General features: G+C 36.5%; 1 protein-coding gene and 1 pseudogene across 1 annotated transcript; one reads left to right on the forward strand and one right to left on the reverse strand.

Annotated features, from left to right (window-relative positions):
- On the reverse strand, positions 1 to 2,314 carry LOC135639652 (beta-amylase-like; annotated as a pseudogene).
- A 4,951-nt stretch (positions 2,315 to 7,265) lies between these two features.
- LOC103988959 (trans-ocimene synthase, chloroplastic-like) lies at positions 7,266 to 10,335 on the forward strand. The gene is made up of 8 exons (XM_065157630.1): positions 7,266 to 7,450; positions 7,534 to 7,674; positions 7,758 to 8,013; positions 8,573 to 8,942; positions 9,084 to 9,302; positions 9,404 to 9,542; positions 9,625 to 9,876; positions 9,954 to 10,335. Exons 1-8 carry the CDS (start codon positions 7,367 to 7,369, stop codon positions 10,242 to 10,244), a joined length of 1,752 nt encoding a protein of 583 aa, XP_065013702.1. The 5' UTR covers positions 7,266 to 7,366; the 3' UTR covers positions 10,245 to 10,335.
- Positions 10,336 to 11,597: the final 1,262 nt, after the last annotated feature.

Here is an 11,597-nt window from a genome sequence, read left to right on the forward strand (position 1 = left end):
TATGATAAATCAGCTTCCCTTAATATCACTAATTATCCAATGTCATCAACTTTACCAACGGCAGTTGGGGCCATAACATTGAAAGTGGCTCAGATATTGGGATACCAAAGAAATATCATATGGAGTTCGTTTCAGTAACGAGAGGATTCGAGTCCATATGAACTCAAGCACTCCTGTTGTTGGATTTCACAGTGAGCGCCATCCAAATGTAGTTAATGGTGACGACAAGTTCACCCTTCAGCGGGATCTTATTATTAACTCCATATCCTCTTTCCTAGCATTATGCGGTATGTTAATCGAATAGGCCGAATAATGTATCGATGATTTCAGCATAAGCGCCACCAACACTCGTATCAGTTTCAGGATCAAACGAGTATGGTGGAGTAGGCTCCGTTGCTTCCAAGATTTTATCCATTGGTGTCGCTGCCTTGGATCTTTGCATAGCTGTAATAGGTTTGTAGTACTTCCATGGATCCGGGCAATAATCCTGTTAAAAACACCACCAATTAGCAGCAAACTCAACTTCTTCAGAGTACTACACTCCTGTAAAGAGACCACAAATATAGCAGCAAACTCCAAGTGCTATCTATGCTTGTTAGTAATGAGCCGCAGTCGATGGGTCACTTTCCTTGAGCTTAGAAATCCAAATGTGATATTACCTGGTCGGCATGCATCCTCCTCACGAATGTCCTGAATATCCTGAAGTTTACCATCTTGAGTAGCTCATCGGACAGTCGAAGATATGTCATCGCAAACACCCTTCGTTGTGGCTTTCCACTTCGGTCGATCCCTTGTGGCCTTGAATTCCTCAAAATTTGGTTGTATCCCCTTCTATCATATCTACTGAGTGCATTCTCACACGCCACCTCGATCCCCTCCCTCCATGCTGCACTGAATACCTGGCATACAATCGCAAAACGATGAACCATCCATGCATCCGTGGAGTCCCGCCTCCAAATCCAACTTTAATTACCTGTTGAACCAGCTCCTCAGCCCCACTCATTGCCATCTTTATCTGCTCAGAATTTATCATCTCGGCGCAGGTGAAGTTAAGGATGGCATCATGTCTCGCCAGCATTCTGGCGATTGGCCTGTAGCCGTCGCGATCGTTCAGGTTGTAGTATCCTGCAGTCAGCTCTGCTGCATGGCTGTCGTCCTGGTACCACCAGTGTATGCCAGCTATCTGCGACGGAAGTCATGACAATGCACAAAACAAGTCTGGCTAATGGTGTGAAGACGATGTGCGAGTACATGCACTTGCCTTGGCGACGATCTTGACTTTGCAACCTAGGAAGGCCTCGTTAGCCGCATCCAGGATCTGGTCTCCATGTATTATCAACTTGTTGGAGTACCAAGTTAGGAAGAATTTCCCCGAGTTCATCAGATATGTCCCTTTTGCTGCGAAGAACTTGGTTGACTTTGGACTGGAGTTGTATTCACCTGCATCATCCGGTAAGTCCCACTCAGGATGTCCTGCCACCGTTGCAGCCTCTTTGAACTCTCTCTTCATATATTTATCGTAGCACTGCAAAAGATGGAGTGTTATTAGCCATGCACAACAAGCTAAAAGAGAAAAAGAGAAGATTAGCCAAAGCAAAACAATCTCACCTGAAACTCCCCGATGCCGGGGAAAACCCAACCCTGTGCCTCAGGATACGAGGGGTACCTCAATTCTCCAGAAGGGCCAAGACCCACCTCTACGTCGGTAATGACGCCGGCATCCAGAAAATCTGCCATGTTCTCTCTGAAGCTCTTCATGAAGTCTCGGTAAACCTGCACACAAATAACATATATTTTCTGGCTTTCAGAATTTACAGCCTCTCAGATGGTTCCATTTTCATTTCTCTTTGCTGAAATTTGTGTAATGGATATGAAGATTTATATCAACAACATCCTCGCTACAGTCAGGAGTCATTTTGCTCGGTTAGACATGACAGAAGTTCGATGACAAAACAGTGCAAAGCACGACCCACTAAGGTTATAATATCAGAAAGAATGTGAGGTTGCAAGTCACACCTCCACGGCAGTGCGTTCTTGGAATATGGGTTGGTTATCTACTCCGATGGTGAGGTACTCGTGATTCCTGGTGCCACGCCTGTTGGTGTAATAGATATCCGGGTTTGACTTGCCCACCTCAAGAATCCATGGCGGCATCGGGATATTCACGGTGCCCTCCACACAAATATGGAATGACATGATGGCCTGCAACTTGAGCCCTTCTTCCTGAACCATCCGGAACAAATCCTTGTAGGTACTCCAGTCACAGAGCTTGGGACCCTTTGCCTTCCACGATGCCCCACCAAACATCTATCATTAAGAGAAAGAGTCCTCCTCTTTCTCTTTATCTCGTAATATCTAAGAAGATATGTGAAGCTTACAAAGGTTATCTTCTAAACCTGTAAAAAGAAGAAAGTATTGTAAAAAAGTGGTTGACCTTTGCCTATTGAAAGAAGACCATTAGTGGACACCGATGATCTTGACGGAGGAGGAATCGGAAGTAGATGTAGGTCACAACGACCGAACCACTCTAAATTCTGATGTATTCTTTCCTTACTGCTTATTCTCTTTACTTCATTTTACTTCATTGCAAACTATTCAATCCCCTCTTCTCTACTCACTTGCAAACTTATTCAAGTCAAACTAACGATTTTTGTCGAACTTATAATTTAATCGAATAAAGTTTTTCAAAATCATTGAAATTTATCATTTGTATCTATTGTACTAATTCACCCCCTCCCCCACCCTCCACCCCCTCTTAGTGTCTTTCTTGATCCTAAAATAGATAATAATAAAATAAGTTAAAGTTTAAAAAAAATCTGATTTTATAAATCTTCACGGTAAAATGCTACTTTTATAGCAAGGAAGGTCATGTGAAAAAGAATTATAAGGTTTAAAAGGAAAATGTATAAGTTTGACTTTGTATGTTTCTAATCAAATATTATATAAATCTTTTTCTAATACTTGATGGATTAATTCTGATACTTCAATATATATTATCAATAATAGAGATTCATTTTAATATGAAAACTAAAAGAGAATGAAATATTCATCATTACAAGGAATTATCTTAAAGCAAAGTAATAGTAGTTAATACTTATCACCTATGCCTAGAGATGATTCTAAAAATTTAGATTTTTTTAATCTAGAATTGTCAGGATATTATTTCTCTCTTGATGGTCGTAAACTTAATATGATTCAATAAAAGTTCATCATTGAATTTTGTATGATGGTCTATATAGAATTAATGTGAATCTTGAGTTTATAACAATCCTATAATCCAATATTGAGATAAAATATAGTTTCATAAACTCATTGAGATTATATATGCTTATATATGTGGGTCATTTCATGTTTTTATTTTAGTAAATATAGACATTTTATCACTTTTATAGATAACCTATTGAGATATGATTATATATATCTAATTTATATAAGGTCTCAAGTTGTTAATACCTCTAAGTGTACATAAATGAAGCTGAGAGATAATTAGATAGAAAAGTCAAATTATCATATCTAACAAGGGTGATAAATTTTGTAGTAGTTATGATGAACCTAATCGTAATTATAGTTCTTTTGCTATATTCCTAAAAAAAGTATAGTATTTATGTTCAATATGATTTACTAGATATGCCAAAGTAGAATTAGATGGTTGAAATGTAAAATCATACTCTTATAGATATAGTTAGTTGCATGATAGATTATTATTCTATACCCAAATTAATATAATGAGAAGCTTTAAGGATGATTATGTATATTTTGAATAAGTTAATTCTATCAACTTTTTTTGAGTTATAAACTGATATGAAACATAACTTAAGATATTTACATATTTAGGATTGTCCTCTAGAGTCTTCAATTCACATAAAAAGAAATTAAATTCAATAACTATTTTTAAATATTTAATTATTTATCCAGAAAAATTCAAAGGTGTACATATTTTATTGTCATAATTATAGTACGAAGATAATTGAATTTGATAATGTAAAATTTCGAAAACATAGCGAATCAACAAAAGTGAAAATCTCAAACTTTAGTCTTAATATTGAGGAGATAGATCCTCCTTTATCATTCAAATGATTATTGTTACTCAAATCATTAAATGATTTGATAAAGATGAATAATAAAATAACATTAATAAACTCCCATATAATATTGATATCATTCCTAATGATCTTGTAGAATAATTATAATCGATAGTTTTGAGAATATCTCAAAGGAAAAGAAATCCTATTATTCTAATTATTACATGGTATATCTAAAAGAATTAGATTATGTTATAGAAATCAAAATGATCCCTCATTGTTTTCACAAAAGATAGTGATTTTGAAAAGTGATATCATGTAATAAAAAAATAGTTAAAATTAATAACCAAAATAGTATTTAAGAACTCGATGAATTATACAATGACTATGAAAGTATCTGTTACATAAACATAACTCAAAGGATAATGTCGAATGATACAATGGTCAAACTTATGTCAACGGTTTAACTCATAAAGAATGTATTGATCAAAACAAGATATTTTCTCTATTTTTTTAAATAAACTCATTAAGAATCGATATGACATTAGTGACTTATGGTTTTGGGTTACATTATATGGATGTGAAAATAAGTTTTCTGTTGGGAGATCTAGATTTATATTGGTTAACCTAAATGATCCATAGAGAAAATGGAAGAAATATGAAATTTTGGTGTGCAAATTTAAGAAATCCATTTATGACCTTAAACAAGCTTCTGAGCAAATGATATATAAAATTTCTTAATATCATTAGCTCCTTTAGATTTAAAAAAAATATTATTTATAAGTATTTATATCAAAATATTAATGGGAGTAAGTTTATTATATTGGTTTTATATATGGATAATATTTTGTTTCCTAATAGTGATCTTGGTTTATTATACTGAATAAAAAAAATTTTCACCATAAATTTTAAGATGATTGATTTAAATGAGATATCGCAAGGATTATTAGGACTATCTCAAAAAGAATATATTGTTTGAGTATTGAAGAGATTTAGTATATAGCTTTATTCAACAAATGATAAAAATAAAGTTTTAATTAAAATAATTATTTTTAAAATGACTTAATAAAAAATTAAATAAAAAAATATTCTTTATTTATACGATAGTTGAATGTCTATTATATGCTCAAGCCTATGTCAAGTCAAATATCAGTTTTGCAATTGAAATACTAGATAGATACTAGAGTTACCTATGAATGAAAATACTAAATGACTGCAAAATAAATAATGAGATATTTAGAAAGGATGAAGGATTTTCTGCTCACATATATAAAATTAGATCAGCTTAAAATGATGATATTTTTTATATGTTGATTTTATAAATTGTCTTGATAATAGGAAGTCCACTTTATAGTTTATATCTATATCCATTAGAGTGGTAATTTATAGAAAAGAATATAAAAGAATATATTATTATATTATTAATGATAGAAGTTGATTTTATGGTATGTTTTGAGGCTAGTAATTAAGTTTTATAATTATAAAATTTTATCTCAAGACTTGATATGGTTAAACTCAATTGCATGTCACTGAAGATACTTTGTGACATATCACAATAGCTTTCTTCTTTGAAAATGGTAAGTATTATTACAGCTCTATGCATTACGGTATAAAGTACTTGATGGTTAAAGAAAATAATCTAAAAATAATTAACATCAATTAAATAATTTGAGTTCCACTATATTAATTGTTGATCTATTCAATTAGGACTTATAGTCTAAAATGTTTAAAAGAACATGTTCTTACAATTGGGTTTATGAGAAACTCATAAAAGATATAGTGATACATGTTTGAGTGGACATTATAATCAATATTCTTGCTTGCATACCTAAAAATTATTTATTTATATTATCCTATTCACATATTATGGCTGAATGTGATAATAGGATTATCTTGACAAAACAAATTACAATGATTATTTTGTACTATATTAGGAAAGACTAATAATGTTAATGAACATAGAAGGAAGTATGATATTGATTACATACAACCATTATTACTCATATTACTAGTTTAACTTAATGTAGTATTATTATATTTATTAGACTTATTAACCTATTTCTTTTAAATTTGCATAGGTATAAATGATTTTTTAAAATTTAGAATCCAATTGGACAAAATTATTTTTAAATAAATTTTATTTTATTTATTTTTAATTTTAAACCCTTTTGTATCTTACTCGGACCAAAAGAGAGAATATTATATTATATGTCCCTATCTAATTAGATAAGATATATTATAGATATAATTAGATTTTGATGATGATTATTGATCAATAGAAAGGAAGTCCAATTATGATAGGATTCTTTATAAGATGATCTTGGGGGGACTCTTCTAATTACTTATTGTAAACTCTTTGCTCTCATTTATAAATAAATAGGATCTCCTAAGGATTCAACACAACATAAATACACTATAATTGAATATGCTAATATGCAGAGAGTATTTAGATGTATTGATAAATGACATAATTGAAAGATTACAAATCTTCTTTCTTCTCCCCCCTAATAATGTGAGGGATAGAAAGAGAGGAGAAACGAGACTAGTTCTCATTACTATCACTACATATCTCGGATCCGATGATGATACGCTAGTATATAAGATAAATTTTAAAAAAAATCTAAAAATACGTATCGTAATATTTAGATATATTATTATTTAATTTTAAATTTTGATATTAATTGTTTTATAAAATAATAATATATTATGAATTTTGTGTTTATTATAGTAACAGCATGTATAGATAAACTAGATAACGGAAACATAATATCTCAATATCATGCTGTCTTTTATCTGCAGTAACAGCATGTATAGATGTCAGTATCATGCTGTCTTCTGTCCACAGAACAGTGGACCAAACTAGTCACGGGAACATAGTATTATGCCAACTAGGTAACCGGAACAAAATATGTCAATGTCATCTTGTCCTTTCGCACATGCGAAGCGTCAGTAATGCCATTTTGGATCAATGGTTCTCCGGCATAACTGGACGTAGGCTGAGCAAAATAGCAGAGAGGGTGGGGGGAACACGTCAGTCTTCGCCAGTGCGACGGCTCTTAACCTCGTCCGTATCTGTAGTAACAGAAAAATACATAAAAAGGGGCAGTTGTTAGATAATGGCATCTATTATTATTATTATTATTATTATTATTATTATTATTATTATTATTATTATTATTATTATTATTATTATTATTATAAAAGAAACGTTCACGATCATAAATAGCAGCCATTGTCGTTGCCATAACCTGGGCAATATCCATCTGTTCATCTGACAGCGGCACCAGAGATCACAACTCTCTCCTGACCACTTTTTCCTTCAAGAAAAAGAAAGAATACTAGCGATGCTCAGCTCTTGTTCCAATCTTTTGCAGTCACCTGTCAGCATAGGCTTCATCATGAATCCGCCGCGTCTTCCGCTGTCGTCGGTTAGAAATAACACTTTGGTTAGCGAGCAATGATGCAGTTGTTGCTGGTGGCGCTCATTAATCCTTGCATCTTCCACATGCAGAAACCCTGCAGGATCATGTGCTTGCGAGAAGAAGGCGCACGGAGTCCGCGGAACACACTCGAGGGCTCACGTCGGTCGGCCGATTACCACCCCAGCATATGGGATCACCATCTCATCCAATCCATTGAAAGCTCCTACTCCGTAATCGTCAAGCACATGTTTTCTTTTTGTATCGCTATCTCTGCCTGGTTCACGCCTTCGTTGCTCGCTTGATGTTTCTGTAGGACGAAAGGTTCACTGCGGACCTGGACGAACTGAAGCTGGAGGCCAAGTACTTGCTGGAATCATACAAGGAACCCTCGGCTCAGCTTCATCTCATTGGCTCGATGCAACGCCTCGGTGTGGCGTACCACTTGGGCGAGGAGATCAACGAGTCCTTGGGGAAAATCTACACGAATGGCTTGTGGCCCAACCACGACGTGCATCAGACTGCTCTTGGCTTCCGCCTCCTTAGAGAACATGGACACAGTGTGCCCTCTGGTATCATTTTTCAAAATCTTCATTTTTTTTTATTTCTAAATATTAGAAAATATTCATTTGAGAAGAGATTAAGAAGGAAACTGAATAATAAATATCGAATGAGTCGAATAATATATATATTCAAGTCTAATCCATAATTTATTAGTTTAATCTTTTTTAAATTAAATTAGTGTTCATTCAATGTATGTTAATCATTACTAGTTTGACTCACTCATCATTGTAAGATTTCTAACATAATATCAGAGCTAATATTCTCTAAAATAGAAGAGAGAGAAAAAAAAAGGATTAATTTGACTATATATATATTAATCCTAAATTTTTAACATCAAGCCATCTGACTTCAATTTTTGATGAATCAGTTACTAAATTTAATAGTGGCGCTGCATGATTGAATATATATATATATATAGAGAGAGAGAGAGAGAGAGAGAGAGAGACAGAGAGAGAGAGAAACATCAGGACCAAACCTTAAAATGAACGCAGAGCAGCTACTTAAAGATGCATGGAGGTCAATCGTAGTGTTATGAGCTAACCTCTGCTTTGGATCTCGCGGTTGCAGACGTGTTCGAGAAGTACAGAGATGAGAAAGGATTTAAGAAATGCCTAGCCCGTGACGTCAGAGGGCTGCTTAGCTTATATGAAGCATCCCACTTCGCCATCGACGGAGAGGAAATTTTAGACGAAGCCAATAAATTCAGTGCTATGCATCTGAAGTTATTGGAAAAGCAAGTTGACCCGCACGTCGCAGAGCAAGTGAGACATTCCCTAGAAATTCCTTTGCGTTGGAGGATGCCAAGGCTGGAGACAAAGTACTTCATCGACGTCTACGACCGGCAAGAGTGTAGAAACCCGGTCCTCCTGAAGCTGGCTAAGTTAGATTTCAACATTGTGCAATCGATACATCGAGAGGAGATGAGGGAGCTCTCCAAGTAAGATCGGATGCATATCTTGTAACTACACGAAAGCCTACGTTTCTCATATTTCAGATGTGAAGATAACGACAACCTCGAGTAATATGTCTGTCCATGGAATTTGTTTGCGGTATATCCTGAAGTTTTTATTTCTGTTAGGTGGTGGAATGAACTGGGTCTGGCGCAGAAGCTCAAGTTCTCCAGAGACAGATTACTCGAAAATTATCTGTGGGCTGTCGGGATCGCCCACGAGCCCCAGTTCTCCAAGTGTAGAGTGGGTCTCACCAAGCTGATCTGCATTCTCACAGTCATCGATGACGTATATGATGTCTATGATTTGCCTGAAGAAGTCAAGCTCTTCACGGCAGCTGTCAAAGCGTAAGAACTCAAATTTCTCATCATGCCTGCGTTAAGAGCTTCCGATGCATGTTTTCACGCAAATAACACCAATGATAACCTTTCACTTTTTTCCTTCTCAGTTGGGATCTCGAGGCTATGGATACCCTTCCGGATTACTTGAAGTGCTGTTACTTGGCCTTGCACAACTTTGTCAATGAGACTGCTGCTGATATTGAGAAGGATCATGGGTGGGATGCAACGGCCTTGTTTAGGAAAGAGGTGGTACTGAAACCTAAAGCTTCCAAATCTTTTTAATCTTCTCTTCTGATGCCTAACGATGAAGTGATCTTTTTGCATGCAGTGGGAGAGTCTCTGTGAAGCATACTTAACCGAGGCAGAATGGTTTCACAAAGGCTACAAACCTACACTTGAGGAGTACCTTGAGAATTCGTGGATGTCAGTTGGTGGTCCGATAGCAATGTCTCATGCATATTGTCTCTCAGGAAACACTTTAAGCGACAACTCTACTAGTTTGCTGCAACAAGGAGGTTTCCAACTTATATATTGGTCCTCACTCATTGTTCGCCTCACCAACGACTTGGGTACTTCAAAGGTATAAACAATCATGCTTCTGTGGAGGGTTGCAAAGACCTTACGTATTCTCAATCGTAAGTGCATATATGTATGTAGGCTGAGATGGAGAGAGGGGACACGCCCAAATCAGTCCAGTGCAGCATGAATGAATCGGGTGAGACCGAGCGGGCTGCGATCGAACGCATAAGGGACATGCTGAGCCACTCATGGAAGAAGTTGAGCGAGGAGTGCTGGAGAACTCAACTCTCTCGTGGATTTGCTGATATGGTCCTGAACATGGCTAGAACATCGCAGTGCATATTCCAACATGGAGATGGTATCGGCACTTCTAATGGCGTGACCAAGAACAAAATAACTTCACTCTTTGTTGAACATTATTCTGTTTGATCCGGAAGCATGTGTCAGTATCGTCACATGCGTGACCAAGAACAAATAAGGCTGTCAGTTCATGCATGGTTAAGTTCACTGTTTTTTGTTATCTTTTGCTCATGGCGAGATCACGAAGAAAATAATCCCCCCTCTTTTTTGAAGTATAATAGAGCAAATTATGATTGTCCGATTTTAAAAAATAAAATCGAATCTAATTTTTCCTCAAGCTGATCTCAAGCGAAATCTTCCTCGTGTTGGATGTTCGAACCCTGCAAATTGCGTCGAGGGCACTTCTGATCTAGTCTGACAAGTTTGACTAAGAGAGCAAGTGTCCTTAAATATACCTCGGGGCTTTTTTTATAGTAGCCATTTAGAATCATTATGCTGCCCATTACACACTTTGTGTAGTAATGGGAGTGTGGAGTTCAGTCGTAACTATTAGTATCCTACGTTGAACCCAAAATTACATGGTTGTATCTAAGTGACACTCATCGGGTGTATTTAGCTTGCCTCATTAATTGATTGACTATTTTAAGCCTAAGTGGTAGCAAGTCATTGGCCGAGTACCAACCATGATAGGTGGGCTAGTTGGCTACGTAGAGCTAATGTCTCCTCTATATGGAAGAGGGGTGTCGGCTGGTGAGATTGGTTGGTCGGCCATGTGTTCTTGACATGTTGATCGAGTGGAGCCAATGCATTGGCGTGTGGAGTTGATGTCAATCACATCACTTTTATCGTACCACATAATAGGCTGATACAACAGGGCATGGTGGTGAGTGAGGCACAATGGGTCGACATAGCTGGGCTTAATGGTGAATTATGGAGAATAAGGAGGCGCAATAAGCTAATACGACTAGGCACGATAGTGAATGGCAGAGAATGAGGAAACATAAGAGGCTAATTCAACTAAGAACGAGCATGGTGATGAATGATAGAGAATGAGGAGGCACCACGAGCCAATGCGGTCGTGCATGATGGTGAACAAGGCACAAAGGGTTGAAATGGTGAGGCATGGTGGTGGGAAAGGCACAATGGGTCAACACGATCAGGCACGGGGTGAACAAGGCACAAAGGGTTGACACGGTTGGGTGCGATGGTGAATGGCGGAGAACCAGGGGCGCAACAAGCCAACATGGCCAGGCATGATGGTGAATAAGGCACAAAGGACTGACACAGTTTTGCATAGTGATGAGCAAAGTGAAATAGGCTGACACGACCAGATGCGGTGGTGAACAAAGTACAAATGACCAACACGGCTCAACATAGGCATGTGCCATGCAACATTCCTTTGCTGCGCAAGATAATCTTTGCAGATTTGATATGATTTGACAATCAAACATGCACAATACCAACTTACCACGAGGTTGACAT

The sequence above is a fragment of the Musa acuminata genome, chromosome BXJ3-6 (assembly GCF_036884655.1).
Source record: "Musa acuminata AAA Group cultivar baxijiao chromosome BXJ3-6, Cavendish_Baxijiao_AAA, whole genome shotgun sequence".
NCBI lineage: Eukaryota > Viridiplantae > Streptophyta > Magnoliopsida > Zingiberales > Musaceae > Musa > Musa acuminata.